Source organism: Osmerus mordax, chromosome 5 (genome assembly GCF_038355195.1).
Source record: "Osmerus mordax isolate fOsmMor3 chromosome 5, fOsmMor3.pri, whole genome shotgun sequence".
NCBI classification, from domain to species: domain Eukaryota; kingdom Metazoa; phylum Chordata; class Actinopteri; order Osmeriformes; family Osmeridae; genus Osmerus; species Osmerus mordax.
In genome coordinates this window covers 14,180,497-14,198,388 of record NC_090054.1, presented here as the reverse complement: position 1 = coordinate 14,198,388, position 17,892 = coordinate 14,180,497, and the positions used below count along the sequence as shown (strand labels likewise).

Below are 17,892 nucleotides of genomic sequence, written 5' to 3'. Positions count from 1 at the left end.
CATCCTCAGAAACAAACTGTTTTCCGTGGAGGAAGCAGTCTGACTGCTGGAACAACCGACTTCCTCTGTATGTTCATCAACTCCTGCCCTACATAACACACACACACAGGCGTGCAGACACACGCACACACACACACACACACACTTCCTAAGGTTGTGTTGTACTGGCAACTTTTAGGTAGGCTAGTTTTGAGATGGCATCCTCCAAGGTTCCAAAACAGGATGTAAAGGTTACATCTTACACAACACCGTCCCCTCCTTGTCTTCCACACGTGAAGAGAACCAAAAAACGTCCTTCAGTAAGTTGTAAGAAGAAAAACAAATATTTTCTCGTGAGACTGTAGCAGGTTACAATAACACATCCCTTAGATGAGAAACATAAATGCAGCCGGGCTCCATAAATCCCGCCCACAGACACACTGATTGGGTTTGGCTTATCAGTGAGGTTCACCGTTCGCTTCATCGGCTGCCACTCACTCTCATCCCTGTTCCAAGACTGTCTCCTGAAACAGCCCCTCAGGGTCCAGAATGCGTGAAGACTGATATACGTGGATTTCAAATCAAACACCAGAATACGTTGGGACGACTACTTATATTCTCCCTCGGTGATGGTAAGTTCTTGTTCACAGTTCCTACGCTGCAATTATGTTTAGGCTATGTTCGTTAGGTTAATTCTTTTTTCTTTTTTTTTGCGTTGTAGCCTAACATCTTGATTTGAGCTCAATTTTGATTGCGTGCTCCGATGCCTAATGTTGAAATTGTTTAATGTGCGTTGTGCCTTTTAAATTTCCTATAAAGTTGACTGGGACCAAAGGTGGAAGGAAGGACTGTACGTCTATAGTGACCTAGTTAACGGTCACAAAATACCTTTCATGCCTAAATGAGTTCATGAATCGGCCATGTTAATAGTTAACATTGTTACTAACTCTCCTATCATTTTCATGTTTTCTGAACCACTCAACCGAAATAGTGGGCTACACAAAAGAATGAGCCGGCTTCAGCTCTCTCTCTCTCCCTCTCTATCTCTCTCTTACTCACTCACTCACTCTTGCTCGCTCCCTCTCTCTCCCTCTCTCTCCCTCTCTCTCTCTCTCTCTCTCTCTCTCTCTCTCATTCTCATTCTCTCTCTTACTCTTCTTCTCTTTCTACGCACACACTTTGCCGAACCATATCAATATACATGTTTTAACTTGTATTACATTTTTCGATGTTGTGTGTATCTTGCGTCTCTTCGGACAGCGTCTTTACAGCACTTTATGCTGACGAGCTGGCCGCAGCTGCACCTGATGTTTTGAAATTTGTATGGATCTTGGTGTCATTGGCCAATAAATTATCTGAAGCTGGCCGAGGGTCCCTTTGTCCTTGTCCACAGAGGGAGCGAATAGAAAAGAATAGAATAGAACTTCCATCCCCTCTTAAAGTATTCACCATGACTCACAGCCCACCAAGAGCTTCCCAAAACCTCAGGCCTGATGCTCCTTATTCTATTCTCATGAGGAGAATGTCAGTCAGTCCCAAATGGTCTGTGCCACCCTGTCCTTTTGTAATTTCATTAGAGCTTTATGTCTGGAGGCCAGGTGGCCCGGCTAAATAATTCATATTGATGGTGACAGACCGATGTGCTTATGGAATATTCATACTTCCCTTATTGTTTACGAAAATGTATTATTCTGCTATGTTGTTATCGACCTGTCTGAATCAAGCTGGGTTACACTCGCACGCCAGGCATGGCAGTCAGATTCAGCAGTCTCCCCTGGTAATGTCAGCCTGTCTCTAGGGGGTCGGAGGTCACTGAGCTAAATGTTGTGATTTAGGTCGTCACTGAGCTGGGTTAATAGATTGACCTCACCTTGGGTGTCTTGTAGACTGCTGCACCCCAGTAACATGGGTGATGGTCTGACTCTAGAGCTAACAGAACCCAGTGAGGGATTCTCCCAAAAAGAGGAACTAATGATAGCAAAGACAACTAGACACACAGCTCAGGAATTCTCTAGTTAAAATAACAATAATTATTGAATCAGTATCTTCACATTGTGTTGACCTTGTATTGTATTGAGTCTGTCTAAGTAGAGATGAGTAGAGAATCTAAGATGACTAGTTTCCAATTAGGATTGCATTTGCATGTAGAATTTTGTCCCTGCTCCTACTAGCAGAAATAAACATTTAACAGTAGCGCTCTTTTCCACTAGGTGACAGTATCATTCCATAGTTGCATTTGCCTATCACTTTAGTAGGCAGCTTCTGGCTCAGAATCTTTTTTTCTTCACATAAGGTCCTCCCATTCTGTTACCCTCTCTTCTAAAAACCCCAACCTATCTCTTCATCTTCCTCCCCTCCCCTCCTGCCCTCCTCTGTAAGGCCTGGTCTTGGCATTAAATGGTCCGTGACTCTCTTGTCAGTTAGCCCTCAGCGCAGGTCTGAACAGGAGAGCTGTAGTATTAGGTAACTATTCTCTAGATCTAGACCTGCGTGCTGCAGGGTCACACTGGGTTAAAATATATGGTGGCATGCATTGTGTGTGTACGTGTGTGTGTGTTCCTCCACTAACCCCACTAAAAGCCTCAGTATCACCCTCTGACCACTCACGCATGAGTAGTCCTCTACCCCTAAGTGAACAGCTTCTGGTTCTGTTATCTGACTTTACACACAAACCTCTCGTTCCAGTCGCACCTCTCACCTCCACTTATCTGTTCCTGCTCCCTTCATCTGCTTCATCCCCGTCTTCACCAGCCTTCCATTCCTTCCTTCCACTCTCTTCCTCCTTTCCTCCTACGTCTCCTACGTCTCCTTCCCCTCTTCTGTCCTTCTCATGACCTCCATCTCTGGAGGAGGGGATCCCTCAATTCATTTATACCCCTTAGCTCTCTTCCATTTCTTCTAGTTATTGGGAGTATTTCCTTGTCTTCAGGTTCATGTTGGTCATTGGTGCTGATCTGTGGGCTACAGCCAGTTGATTGTAAAAAGGGCTTTGGAAATGAAGTATGATTTGAGAAAGTTTCCAGTTTGATGATCTCCTCAGTCCTCCTCTCCCCCTCTTAGACCCAGTAGCAGATATTGAATGGACAGTGACTCTCCTGGCAGTTTCTCTCTTTCTGCCAGCCTCAGAGCAGCACTTGGACAGGACGGACGTATTAGGCAGCCATGCTCTGAACACACCTGCCTGGGTCACAATGGGCGAAGTGAGTGCTCAGATGTCTACTCTGTGCCCTGTGTGTCCCAGTTCCCATTCACTTTGCTTCCTTTATGCCCATATTAAGTAGAGCTCAGTCACATGGTTTACAGGAAACCTCGCCACCTTGTTTTGTTTTATATAATTTATCCAGTTATTTTCCATCTCACATGCACTCGCACATGCACACACACACACACACACACACACAAAGACACACACACACACATCGCTTTATACCACCTGAAGATTCTGACTGCACACATCTATACCTTCCAACATAAACGGTTGCTATTATTTCCTATGCAAAAGATCAAAGATTTTGGAACAAATCTGTTTTTGTGTTTTAACAACAAAGAGACACTGTTCAGCAATGAAGGGGTATGACTGTGAGATAATAGTGGTTGTTCCTGACTACTAGCTTATTCATGTCTGTTGATAATTAACCACTGTAAAGTTTTTTTTTTCTGACCTCTCACATTCTGGATAAGCAGTAAGACAGAGCACACACTATTGAGAAAATACATTGTTTTATTACAAAATTGCATGATAGAAAAAATACACAAACATTAAACAAGCTTTAATGGTTCGATTCCCAGCTGTGCCAAATGACGTTGTGTCCTTGGGCAAGGCACTTCACCCTACTTGCCTCGGAGGGAATGTCCTTACTGTAAGTCGCTCTGGATAAGAGCGTCTGCTAAATGACTAAATGTAAAATGTAAATGTTTACAATTGTAAATTCACACAACGTCATCTTTGTAAATGACTACAGGCTCAATGAGTTCTGTTCACCACCCAGCAGTGAATTCATCAGTAATTGCGTCTCCTGGTCTCAGCTGAGCAGCTTTTTTATCAAGACCTTTATTTGTTTTACATTGCCTTTGTTTCTTTAAAGCTACTGTTGTTTTAGTGTTAAGTCTAGCAATTTGAAGTAACTGGTAACATTTGCAGAGTGTTTTAGTGTTGGGGTGCAAAACTGACAGTCCTGTTTGAGAGAGCTCAATGCATGGGCACTGCCAAACAATGTATTTAAAGAGAATCCATAATTTAGCTTTGGAAGTCATTGATAGCTTACTCTACAATTTATCTGTCCGTTAACGGACCTTTCCTATCCAGCCTGAGACTAGAGTACCTAGTCTTTCTGTCCTTCATTGAAGCTATAGTTCCCTCAGAATAGGCCCATGGCAGTTGTAGTTTTTCAGGCCAGATAGGGCTGGGGTAGTTTTTGGAGTCTCAGGATGCAGCAAGGCTTCTAGCTTGACCTCTCTTCTTCTTCTGTCCAGTGCCCTGAATCCTTTTCCTCTTCAGACACCTCGTCTTGTCCAGACCTCTCTTAGTAACCCTAAGAACACACATACACACAAACTTAACAACAATTCATTGTTGGTGCTTATCTTTAGATAAGGGGCGGTTATTAGTCGATGAGACAAAGGTGTAGGCAGATAGGTAACATCATGACTTTTCTGCTTGTCAAGTAAAAGTACAGCGTGGTTTTTAGTTTCATCCAAACTTTTTCTAGTTTTTAGTGTGTGCACATTTTACATACATATGACCAATATTGGATGGATATTAGGAATATAATATGTATATTAGATCAATATTGGTATTTCTGAATTAAAAAGACGCAAAACATGCTGTTGTGTATGTTGATTGTAGTGCCCTTGTAATGGCAGGGGAAAGTGAAGTGAAAACATTCAATGCAACTAGACACCAGGGTTGGAAACTTAGTGTTTGTGCTGCATGTGTTTGTCTTCATGGCTGCTAGCTGTATATCTAATCAACTTTAAGTCTATTTACATTGTGTATTTTGTATTTTTTATTTACACTCTATAAGTGTAAAATCTAGTATGTGTGTCTATCTACAGCGTGTGTGTATGTGTCAGTGTGTGTCAACCAGCAACCATAGTGTGTCTCTCACCTCTTCCAGCAACGGATCAGTCTTTTCCCCAGACGTCCTGTCGGATTCACACAAACTTGTGCTTTGTTCCTCAGAACCACACTGAAACACAGACACACACACACACATTATCACCGGCTTTTTGAATGTTCACTATGTCAAGCAGCTTGGAGATTCAGCTTCAGTGTGCACGTGTGCAAGTGTATGCACAAGTATATTTGACTGTAAATATATATAGTGTGGATATTTTGTACCTGCATGTGTGCGTATGTGTACTCACATTATTTCATCGTTGTCACAGGTGGGACTACTGAGGGTGACTGCAAGGTGTGTCATAGGTCTTCTGACAGTCATCTGTGTCTTTGGGCAATTACACCTTCCTGGCACAAATGTGCTCTCTGCATCCTCCACTGTAAACACACAAAACGCAAAGGAAAGCAAATATAAAAACTTAGGTCTCCACATGTGAGTTAGACGCTGGATTATACTGTACAAGGACTTGACTGAAATTTAGAATGTAGGCTATCAAGACAGGCAAAAAGAAAGAGAAAGATCAAGAGAAGGTAAATGGGTACACAGTTTGATATTTCAGAGAAAGTAATGGTCTGTAAAAGATAGTGACAGAGTGAAGGTGTAAAATGAATCCATAAAGATAAAAAAGAGATAAGAGTATTGGAGACAAATATCGAAAGTGGCTTACCTGTGACCAGCAGACAGCAGAGACTCAGGGCAGCAAAGCGAACGAGAAGAGAGAGGAAATGGAACTCCATACTGACTGCTGAGCTTGAGACTGACTGAGCTCAACCGCTTATGGCTCTGTTTTATACCCACAAGCTCCTCCTCTTCAATTCTCTCTATACTGGAGTTTCCACTCTCCGGAATTCCCCCACTCTCCCGCTCAGAAATACCTCAGGATGAGTCGTCCTTCTTCAGGATGTCAGGATCATGGCTGTTTAGGACAATTTTTGTTGAAGGCCATTGCAGTTTGTCACCGGACACCCCCATCTCCAAGTCCTAACGTCATATTGTCCACCGTGGGCCATTTTGTGGTGCCTTTTAATACAGCAAAAGTCCCCTGTCTGCACAACAAGCTGCCAAATGCAGACATACTGATTTCTTCCTAGGAAATGCTGCTGGTTGAGGGGGTACATCATGCGCCCGGACTGAGTCCCGGGGGTATGTGTGTGTGTTTGTGTGTGTGTGTGGGGGGGGGGGGGGGGGGGGGGGGGGAGTTATGGGGGGGGAGTCTCTCGGGACATGTGATTTCTTCTCAATCTACCGGTTCTGAATAATAGGGGTCACAGTCAAAGTGAAACTGCTGCCAGGACAAGTCCTGGCTGTGTCCTTTTGGAATGAATGTGGATGGAATATTCACATTCATTCAGGGAGTCAGGTGGCTGAGTGGTGAGGGAATCGGGATAGTAATCCGAAGGTTGCCAGTTCGATTCCCGGTCATGCAAACTGACGTTGTGTCCTTGGGCAAGGCACTTCACCCTACTTGCCTCGGGGGAATGTCCCTGTACTTACTGTAAGTCGCTCTGGATAAGAGCGTCTGCTAAATGACTAAATTTAAATGTAAATATTCATGCCATCTGTCTTGATTGTAGACTCTTGCATAGACATAACATTTAAAATGACTTGTGTTGTGTTCCCCAGCTGTGTGTCTGTCGGGATGGCTGCTGGCCAGATGTTTGTGAAACTAAACCAGGAGAAGATCATTCCTAAGTGAGTCTGGTGCTGTCAAGTGTTAACAGCTCATCTTTACTTAACACTGCTCCATGTTCCTCCTAGAAGGAGGAAATGTTCAGGGGGGTAATGTGTTAAGTGGGGGCTGACATGGCCCCCACTTAACACATATTTGAAGGCGACCCTGTGGAGAATCTTTTCATGGGGCCTAACTGTTTTGTTGATGACCCTGGTTGTAGATATGTGGAGGATGGGGGTAGGATCATTGATTTGTTGTAGACTTTCTGGAATGGTGACCCCAGTGCCCTTGTTTGTGTGCTGATGTTGTGTTCTCTGTGTTTCTGTCCAGGTCAGATGTCCTCAGTCTCCTGAGGACCTACAACTGTTACCATGAGGGCAAAAGCTTCCAGCTGAGAGCCAGAGAGGTAGGGGGGATAAGAGCTACCTCACCCAAAAACCTCAGTCTGCACATGGAATGTTCTGGAAACCTTTCTGGCTGGCAGTTTGTGAAAGAGTGGCCAGTGGCTTCCAGCCAATGTGGTAATGAAACAAAGGACTGTGGCCAGTTTCACAAGTGCGTGGTGTAGTGAGTGTGTCTGCGTCTATCAACGGGTTAGTGCCTCGGCTCCCATGACTGCTTCATCCCATCATCTAAGGTTGTTACTGAGGTTAAACATGACATTGTATTCATTTAGCAGACACTTGTATTCAAAGCAATATGCAAATAGTGCATATAAGTAGCAAATGGCCATGACAATATTTCAGTGGTTGGGATAAAACAGTGCAATTAGAACACAGCCTCTGGATCCCTAAAACGGACACAATGCAGGATAGTGGGCCCAAATGCGGACAGGAAGCAGGGTAGTTTGTAGTAGAATAATTAATTTGATAGCACCAAGCGATACCATAGTCCAGGGGCAAGCAAAGGTTGGCAACAAGGTAGCAAGGCAGAGGTACACTGGGGCAGGCAGGCTCGTTGGTCGGTGGGCTAAACAGGCAGAGATCAAAACCGTGAAGACAGAAAACGAGAAACGGGAATAACTATTAACACTGGAAACGACTGTGAAGCACAAGACGATCTGGCAACTGCCAGAACAGAGAACAGAGGTTAAATACCGATGACAAGAGGGGAACCTGAGAACACCTGGTGAGGGGTGGAGACAAACCAACAAGTGAAACGAATGAGGGTGTGACAAAAACATGTGTGTAGGTAACCTAAACCAGGAAGTGCCAGGTTAATTGAGCTACAGTGAAAGTTCCGAAATTGCAAGTGGAGTTAAGTAAACATTAAGAGCAGTTTAACCGGCTGCTCTGATGAGCAGTTCTTGTGGAGTTGAGAATCTTAACTATGGTATGTAGCACAACAATATGGGAGCAATGTAGCTTCTGGAGACAGGCATGTATTTGTGTGAGACAGGAGAAAGAATACTAAGGTGGTGTGATTTGGACAAGCTGAAGTTCTGAGGTTTTTGGACCTATTTTTAATTGGAAAATGTGGTCTGGAGTTTCCCCTTACTGCATGTAAATATGGTTAACCAGATAGAGAATGAGTATTGTAGTTAATGTGTGTGTGTGTGTGTGTGTGTACAGATTCCTGCATGCAGACACCATATTAGGTCATGGCTCTCCCAGGAAGGGGACTTCCTGGGAATTGGATACTGACCAAAGAGATGTGACATATCTACACAAACACACACATGCACATGAACACACACTCACACATCATCACACACCAACAAGGGGTGTGCCTGATTTGAGAACAGAGCATTGACCTTGAAGTTAGACAAAGACAGATCCAAAGACACAGACACACACAAACACACAAACACAGGCCACTGGTTTGGACAATGAACTTGACAGATGCTTTGGTGAACTGGCCTTCGGACCACTGACCAAATGCTCGACGGTTTGTGTGTGTGTGTAGGAGCACAGATACGTTCATAATATTGCTCAAATGTATAGAACAGGATGCCAGAGTAAGGGCAAGAACCAGGATGAGGAACAAAAGAGCCTTAGACCCCTGCATTGTGACCCCAGCAGTCCAGCAGAGAGACAGGGATGCCCCCTCCCCCCTCCTGGGAATCACACCCCTTTCACTACTAGAACCACGGTTTGTTTGGTCTGTTTGAATTGGGTTTAAACCATGTCAGACCCAATTATACTAAAACTAGGACATGCAGGATAATTACAGTGTTCATTCCAATACCAAATTACCAATTCATACCAAATACCTACATATTTCATACACTGGACTGACATCAATAAAATCTAAACAGTCCCGGTGCTAGTGGGAGTTTTGATGTTGGGAACTCGTATCTCTGCAGTTGCAGTGATGACAAGACCTAGTCGCTAATTATTCCCTGAAAGATGAAGAGAGTTGTAGGAAAGACAGTCACCCCCCCCCCCCCCCCCCCCAACTGTCTACACAGCCTGCTGTTGCTTTATGTTCTTGTGAGTTTGTGTCAGTCCGGTGATGTGCTGCTGTCAGAATCTGGTGCTGCAAGTTGACTGTCAGCCAACCGCTCAAGGGTATCATGGGACTGACTCATGTAGACACACACACACAGACACACACACACAGAAAGAGAGAGACACACACAGACAAACAGGGAGAGACACACACAGACAAGGTGTGCTTCCCACGGTGCATATGGGAGGGTGTGTGAGCGTTGATGACTCTTTCAGGTTCTCATGGGACTTAACACATCTGAGCAGCAAACACGTCACAGATATCCTTTTCTCTAGGACACCTGTACATCACTGTAAAACTCACCTGTAAAACTTTCACTTCTATTTTTAGTAACAATTGAACTAAATTCTAAAATGAACTGAATACTAAATTCCATCGCTCTATCCATGCGATTCTATGTCCTCAACTTATGTGATTCGATTTTCTAAGCGTAATGCAGGCATGCAACCCCCTCTTCAGGTGATCTCTGAGAACTGCAGTAGATGACAAGCACTTCCATATACCACTAGAGGGCAGTTGACAAGCACTTCCATATACCACTAGAGGGCAGGTGACAAGCACTTCCATATACCACTAGAGGGCAGCATGGAACTATAATTCTGTATTCTGGTTCCTTGTTCCCTCTACCCACACCTCCATCATTCTGCTTAGGCTCTGTCCAAATCTTTGTTCAATAAGTTCAGTTGAGTTGGAGGGGTTATTGGTATTTAATAATATGTTAATTCATGGAAGTTAATTAAGATATTATTATTACAATTATTATATGTTAATTTGAACAGTTAATTTAATGTTCTTCAAGTGTTGTGTATGAGGTCCTCTGTCATAGTTGCTGAAATATTATATTTACAATTACAGCACAGAAAACTCAAGCGGCATGACTAAAGAACGTTTTTATTACAAAAATACAAAGATTCACTAACTAACATTGTTGAAGAAAGTAAACGAGAAGACAAAAGTCTAGTGCAAAACAAATAAATACAACTCCTTCTGCTCATAGTGGATCTTAAAGCTCCTCTGCTCCATCAAAGTCCAGTTCTAACTTCCAGTCATTTTCCAGTCTCAATTTTCTTTACCAAACTCCTCCCATTACAGGTGACAGGTTAACTGCCTCTCCTTGTAAGGAAGACCCTTCCTGCCTGATATCTGGACATGTCGTGCTGAGAGACTTCCAGTCAGACTAACAGTTTATGAGGACTTGCTGATTTCGGGTCCCGGCTCTGCATCACAGCACCCACAGAGTAGCGGCCAGGGTCGGACTCAGACACGGCTCTCCACAGGTCCTTCTCAGAGTCTGAGTCTGGTTCTGGTTCTGTCCAAACAGCCAGTCCACCGGGTCCCCGGTGCCTCTTTCTCTGCCCTGCCACGGTGTCATCTCCTCAGGCCTGGCTAAACTGAGACCAGAGGCTCTGGGAGTCCGGTGTGTGTGGGGATTGGCGCGTGGCAGTGAAGCCGAATTAGAGTGTCTTCCCTGGGGCTTGGAGAACAGACGGATGGAAGGCACTTTCTGAAACCTGACTGGGCCACAGGTAGAGGATAGCACTGGGCAGGAGGCCAGAGCCTGTATACTGGTCATGTATTCGTCCTGGGACTGTGAACTGGAGGAGGGGGAGGAGGGGTGGGTAGGGACCCCCAAGGCAGCTGAGTCCTCCAGGGTCTCCGTGATTGTGGGCAGCAGGTCCAGAGACAGGAGCAGCCGTCTGTGTTTCATTCTGTTGAACAGAGAGAGGAGGGAGAGCAAGGTTAGAGAGGGACTGTTGTTCAACTGTTGTTCACTCTCAAGCTCAATATTACTCTGTCAAATTAAGTAGTTTAAAATTCAAGGCTAAAGACAACATATGTAGCTGACACACCATGTTTAATAGGGTTAGCATAACATTATTGGTTTAACATAAACTAATAATAAGTCTGTATTGTGATGATACATTAAACATTAGTACATTACTACTGCAGTCAAAAAGAATTAAAGATGATTCCTGGGTCAAGCTTTTTAGAGGTACAGGTCTGTTGTACGGTTTCTGAAAAGTGTACTCACCTTTTGTTTTAACGGTCAAGATAACTGTTCAGTCCCACTGTGTTTCTCTGAATCTCGGTCTTCAGGAGCAGCAGTCGCCCTGTATTCTGTGCTGACGATCAGAGAGCTATGTCTGCTCTGCCGGGTGCGTGTGTGGATGTTCAGCTCAGGGGACAGGCAGGAGCTTTTATATGAACACACGGTGACGAGGGGCAAGCCAAGGCTGAGGCTTGAGGCTGCTAAATATAGCTGCTGACCTTGCTGAGGGAGTAACTGTGGGTGGGTGTGGTATGTGTGTGTAGAGGGAGGGGGTTACAGTGTGTATGTGTGTGTTCAGGAAACTCAGGAGTGGTAGGTTACCAAGGTTCAGTGGTGCAGCTGCTTTGACTGTTTACATTTTGTAACAATGAGGCCTTGGGAGCACACACAAAATACAAATCCACACACATACATGGACACACACATTTCACACAGCCGTACACACACAACTGGATTACACATTGTCTTAAAAAATCACATACAGAAAACCCCTGCAAACGAATTGCTTCATTTGGTCCTGACCTTTTTCTTCGCCATCTTCTCTTGTATAACAGTTGACACTTTTGCCTCTTTATAATAATAATAATTGTATTTGTAATGCATTTATATTTAGGAAACATTTCAAAGTGCTACACTTTAGATGCTCTGAATGGATTTTATTCATTCTAGAAAATACCGCTTTATTCATAGGTTTTAACCTTTTCATGTTATGTCACCCATAGCATCCACGTCAACGGAATGATATAAATATCGTAACAAATTCCAACATCCTCGATTAATTGGATTGAACATGAACAAGCCTTGGAGGAAACAGGCAGAAGCCTATGACATTGATCTAAGCCTATGTGACCTGTTATCGGCCCTGTGTCTGATCACATGACTCTCGTTCCATCTCGACTCACCCAGGATCTTACTCTTAGCCTTTAAGCACATTGGAGTTGACTTTGCCACCTGCTGTGTGTGTGTGTCTGGGATAAATGTGTGTGGGTAGTTGTAAGTAAAAGTGTGTGTGCAGTGTGAGTGTTTGTGTGTGTGTACTAGTGTGCGTGTTTATCTACGCTCCGACCTATCAACCAGCCACTATCTGAGGTTGTTTTTGTTGAGTTTGTTGGGTGAGAAGGACGAGTGGAATCTGGGGTTGTGGTGATGAGAAAGAGCTGATACTGTGATGAGACGTGTCAGAGCCAGGTGGTGTTGTGGCTCAGCTTGGTGGTGTTGTAGCTACTGGTTGTAGCAAACCTTCTCTCTAGTGTTTTCTGAGCTGAGTACCAAGAGCAGCTCTTTTAATGGCTGGTTTGTCATTCCAAACATAAATACAAAAATGGAAGTATATATGCTGTATATATAAAATATGAGTGTAGGTGGTACCCTGGTTGTGGTAATTAATGGCAATAGTGCTGCTTCTTAGGGCCCCAGATTTCTGGAGACACCCTGGGTAGTTACAGCAAGACTTTAGCTCAGGGAACAATTTCCGGTTCGTCAGTCAGACTGCAGTCATTCCAACTGCAATCACAGTTGGGTTAGCATCCTAGCCCCCCCCATTTTGGTGCTCTCCTTCTCTATAATACTGCTTGATATAAGTTCATATAAATAGACCCATCGTACCGGGCCCTCAGCTGGTATAGGACTGGTCTGCATTGTGACTGGACGAAAAGTCCCATGACGTGTTCCTGGCCGGCAGGCACGCCTGCGTTCCGTACGTGAGGTAGCCGCATCTCGTACGTGCCTGGCAGCAGCACATGGGAGGCGTGAGTCATGGCCGCCGCTCTGCTCAGACATGACCTCAGCTCTGGACGGCAGGGCAGGTTAGACCCCAGCCCCGGCCCTCCCAGACCTGAGGGTTGATCTAGCGCCCGCGATGCGGCCCACCCCGCACGTACGCTTTACACTGAAGCTGCTGGCTCCCCACCAGCAGGATATCCCCCTGATACTGGAACACTGAGGATTATTATTCTACTGTGTGTGTGTGTGTGTTTGTGTGTGTATAATGCAAATTCTAATTTGTGTGTTTGTGTGTGTGGGGGTGTGTGTGTGTTTGTGTGTGTATAATGCAAATTCGAATTTCTGTATGTGTGTGTGTGTGGGGGGGGAGTGTAGGAAGATGGTGAGCTGATTCTGGAGGGTTTACTGAACATCTACTGGGGTCTTCGGAGACCCATCCGCCTTCAGATGCATGATGACAATGAACGATTCTGCTACGGCAGCCCAGGAGTCAACAGGTATACCGTCAACTCACATACACATACACACACATACACGCACACGCACACACACCTTATACCTGTACCGCAGCCTCTCTGTTATTTTCATTGTGGAAAGACTTTTGGTTAGAATTTGGTTTTACTTTTAAAGTGTGTTTCCTCATTAGTAGGCTATTAGTATTGCTCCTCCCCCTCTTGTGCTTTCCTCCTACACGTGTATCAGATTAGGGTTGATTCAAGGTAACAGCCGAAGTGTTATCTAGAATGAAAACAAGCCGCGAGACAGCACCTGTCCTACCTTTAGTGTTTAGGCAGGATTCCCAACCTTATAAATACAAGGTTATATATACTGCTTGACCCTAAAACCCTAACATGGGCTAAATCTAGACTTTTTTACTATAGTTTTGACTATCTTGACACTGCCTGAACGTAGTGTTGTTTTTTCAGGAATGAGAGATCCCTACTGTCAATGCAGCCAACTTCAGAATCCAACAACAACATACTGGGCCGAAGTAATGGGCCAGCCCTAACCAGTGAGTACTCACATGCACACACACACACACGTGACAGCCCTAACCAGTGAGTACTCACATGCACACACACACACACGTGACAGCCCTAACCAGTGAGTACTCACAAGCACACACACACACACACGTGACACCAGACACTACCAGACAACTGGCAGATTATTGAGATCTGAGATTACAGATGAGGTGAAACACCTACATGTGCACACACACCCACTCTCTCTCTCTCTCTCTCTCTCTCTCTCTCTCTCTCTCTCTCTCTCTCTCTCTCTCTCTCTCTCTCTCTCTCTCTCTCTCTCTCTCTCTCTCTCTCTCTCTCTCTCTCTCTCTCTCTCTCTCTCTCTCTCTCTCTCTCTCTCTCTCTCTCTCTCTCTCACACACACACACCTACACACACACACACACACACACACACAGATGAAGCTTACTCTGCTACCCATGTCAACTGGAAGATTGAAAGGAGGTCAATCCTATCCAGATTATAATAATACACAAGGGGGGGATTTGAACATGGTACCTCTTGCTTTTCATATACATGCTCTAACCCCTGAGCTATACCCTGGCCTCTGGGATCAGTAATTCTGGATTACTGATCATTGATGAGAAAGGCTGTCCTTTGTATTTCTTGCCAGGAGAAGACATCATAGAACATTTTGTCTAAAAAGTATGTCTTTCAAAAACCTTAAATGAGACGTTGTAGTCTATGACCGGAGGGTACCATGTAACTTCTACTAAACACACAGAGGGTCAACGCCAAGTATAGGTCACTTGATGAATGAACCAAAGGGTGATACATCAATAGACGACTATATTTCAGATGGCAGACTCTGGAAGCATTGAATTGACAGTCAGCCATCGGCATCAGCTGATAGTCATCTGATCATCATCTTGATCATTGTTGTCTGAAACATAGAAATTAGCACGGAGGAATACGTCACCCGGTTATAAATACCTCAACCGTTTCAACTGATACAGTACGTGAGTCTGCAAACAAAACGGTGTGGGTGTGTGTCCTGGTAGTGGGGGGTAGCGTGGCTGTGGAGGAGAAGCGTGAGGAAGAGAAGGAGGAGGAGGTGCCCCAGCTGCTCCGGACCAGGAGCGACGCCTCCTTCGTGGGAGTGCTGAGGAGGAGGTGCAAGAGCCACAGCGCCAAGGACATGCAGCGCCTCCGCACACACAGATACTCCATCAACGGACACTTCTACAACCACAAGGTAACACACACCCTGTCCGCGCGCACTGAACACACGCACGCTGGTGTATCTCTCTGGTTGCTGACACATGACCAGGTGCAGAGAGGCCGTGGCTTCCTGTACGGATGTGACTGGGAGAATGATGAGTGCTTCACAATAGCCTGTCCTCTGGTCCGCTCATTACTGTCCTGTACTGTACATCTCCCAGCCCCACACTGACCCCAGCCCTCCAGGACATTGTGTGTGTGTTTATGTTCATGTGTGTGTATGGGAGAGCCGGAGAGAGAGAGAGGGTGTGTGTGAGAGCGTGTGTTATCAGACACACTAAGATGTGCTTCTAAAGGGCTGAGCTCCAGGTTTTTCCTATGCCTCTGGGGTTTCCTGCAGTTAATGATCAAGGTGTCCTGCCCCCCTCACCCCCACCCCCCACCCCCCTCTCCAGCCCTTAAATCCACTAACCCAGCATCTCTGACCAGATGCTGCTAATGAATGTGTTCTTTCCTGTGACATTAATCAAGTGTGTGTGTGTGCGTGTGTGTGTGTGTGTGTGTGTGTGTGTGTGTGGGGGGGGTGTTCTCTTGATTCCCCTCAGACATCTGTGTTTACACCAGCTTTTGGGTCGGTTACAAACGTACGGGTCAATAGCACCATGACAACTGTCCAGGTCCTCAACCTGCTGCTACACAAGTTCAGGGTGAGCCAGGGGTCAGGGGTCAGGCCAGTACTGTATTGTCACAATTGGTTGGAATACATGATTCCACATTGAGTACTACAAGTGATTATTCCATTTTTTTGTGTCGGTAGGTGGAAAATCAAGCTGACGAGTTTGTTCTCTACATGGTGCACGAGACTGGAGGTAAGATCTCTTTGTGTGTTAGTGTCTGCATGCCTCCACATGTGTTTATGCAAACAGTATGTGTGGGTGTGTGAACTGTATATATTTGTGTCTGTGTGTGTGTGTGTGTGTGTGTGTGTGTATAAGTGTGTGTGTGTGTGTGTGTGGATGTGTGTGTGTCTGTGTGTTTGTCTCCGAGTGAACTGTGTCAGTACACGAGTGTGTATGTGTACGGAAAGCACAGGTGTGTGTGTTGATGTCGCATTTCATAGCTTGCACTTGGTCCTTCAGAGCGCAGCCAGCTGAGGGAGAGTGGGTACCCTCTGGTGTCCCGTGTTCTATACGGCCCCTGCGAGAAGATATCCAAGATCTTCATTATGGAGTCAGACCTGGGGGAGGAGGTCACATATGACGTGAGTCTCCTTCAACTCTCCAACCCCACTGCATTCTCAACCAACACAACCTCCATTTTGTTGTTTTGTCTGAATATATTTGGACAATTCTACAATACACTGCAGCAATAGACAGGGTAATTTTAGAAAGCTGAGTAAGAGCGACTTCCTGTTTAGGGTCTGTTGTAACAATGGGCTCTAGCAGCAAGCTCTATATTTATAGGGTGTCATTGTTGGGACCAGACTATTATTAGAAGAGAAACAACTGGAAAGTACGTGTCTGTGTCATGTTAACATGTCTGAATTGATCTTTCTCTAGGTTGCCCAGTACATCAAGTTTGAGATGCCTGTTTTGGACAGTTTTGTTGTGAAACTAAAAGAGGAGGAGGAGAGGGAGATCTCCAGACTAACCAGGAAGTGAGTCTCTGTCTTCTGTAGCTAGCTAACAACACTGCATGGTGAGAGTGGGAGGGATGCTGGAAGCTGCCCATCAAGCCTGTTAACCTCATTTTGTGTAGCTGAAGCTTATGAGTTAATGAGAGAGAGAGAGAGAGAGAGAGAGAGAGAGAGAGAGAGAGAGAGAGAGAGAGAGAGAGAGAGAGAGAGAGAGAGAGAGAGAGAGAGAGAGAGAGAATGATATAAGAGGCCTACAGCTAATATGTCTGTTCTCTCTTCTCCAGGTATAGTGCTCTGAAGTCCATGATATTACAGCAGCTGGAAGGTGTCCCGGGCACAGCTGACCTGGTCTGAGGGTGTGTGTGTTTGTGTGTGTGTGTGCACACACTTTTGTGCCAGTATGTATGCAAGCGTATATGTGTGTGGTAAGAGTGTGTGGAAAATAACTATGCTGATGGTTATACTACTGAAACATTTGCACACTATTTGTCAGCAGTTTTTAAAATACTTTACTGTAGCGAATGTTATAAACTTGTTGGCCTTTATAGTTACACTTACAGTAAAACCATAGTCTGCACCTATGAACTTTGAAAAGGTTATAAACTTGTCTTGTGCATTTATTTTACCTGTTTTTATATTTTTACTCTAATAGTAGTGTTGTTACAGTATGTACAAATAAAATATTCTCAAGTAGCAATATTTGTAATATTACAACATGGAATACATGGTTTTATACAATAAATCCTGTGTCCTTGTCGTGTTGTCCATCCATTAGTAAATGAACCTGTTGCTATTTACATACATATATGCAAAAGTATAAGTACAGTAAAAACTAAAACATCCACACTGACACACGCACTCATACACAGACACATTACACTATGTAACATAAAAAAACAGAACCTTTTATTATTTCCTGTATTTACACAGTGACTGGACTAGAGTTGAGTATTGTTCTGTGAGTGACCCTCGCAGTCAGCCAGTTCTCATGAGTTCAGTTGCTGTGTGTGTTTACGTGTGTGTGTGTAGGTGTGTTTGTGTGTATTCCCACCATGGTTGTACAACGAGGGTAT

General features: G+C 44.7%; 2 protein-coding genes across 3 annotated transcripts; one reads left to right on the top strand and one right to left on the bottom strand.

Annotated features, from left to right (window-relative positions):
* Window positions 1-264: 264 nt before the first annotated feature.
* Window positions 265-17,575, top strand: rassf4a (Ras association domain family member 4a). Of its 2 annotated transcripts, XM_067236741.1 has the most exons (11): window positions 271-611; window positions 6,723-6,791; window positions 7,102-7,177; window positions 13,370-13,491; window positions 13,921-14,006; window positions 15,024-15,217; window positions 15,789-15,890; window positions 16,001-16,052; window positions 16,323-16,444; window positions 16,743-16,840; window positions 17,104-17,575. In XM_067236741.1, the coding sequence occupies exons 2-11, from the start codon at window positions 6,739-6,741 to the stop codon at window positions 17,171-17,173; spliced, it is 975 nt and encodes a 324-aa protein (XP_067092842.1). In that variant the 5' UTR covers window positions 271-611; window positions 6,723-6,738; the 3' UTR covers window positions 17,174-17,575. The 2 variants fall into 2 exon arrangements, with proteins under 2 accessions (XP_067092844.1, XP_067092842.1); XM_067236743.1 differs by lacking the exon at window positions 15,789-15,890 and having other exon boundaries at window positions 265-611.
* Window positions 3,683-5,856, bottom strand: LOC136943428 (interleukin-8-like). Its single transcript, XM_067236745.1, has 4 exons — window positions 5,767-5,856; window positions 5,347-5,476; window positions 5,088-5,168; window positions 3,683-4,511 (listed from the first exon to the last, which is right to left on the bottom strand). The coding sequence occupies exons 1-4, from the start codon at window positions 5,834-5,836 to the stop codon at window positions 4,403-4,405; spliced, it is 390 nt and encodes a 129-aa protein (XP_067092846.1). The 5' UTR covers window positions 5,837-5,856; the 3' UTR covers window positions 3,683-4,402.
* Window positions 17,576-17,892: the final 317 nt, after the last annotated feature.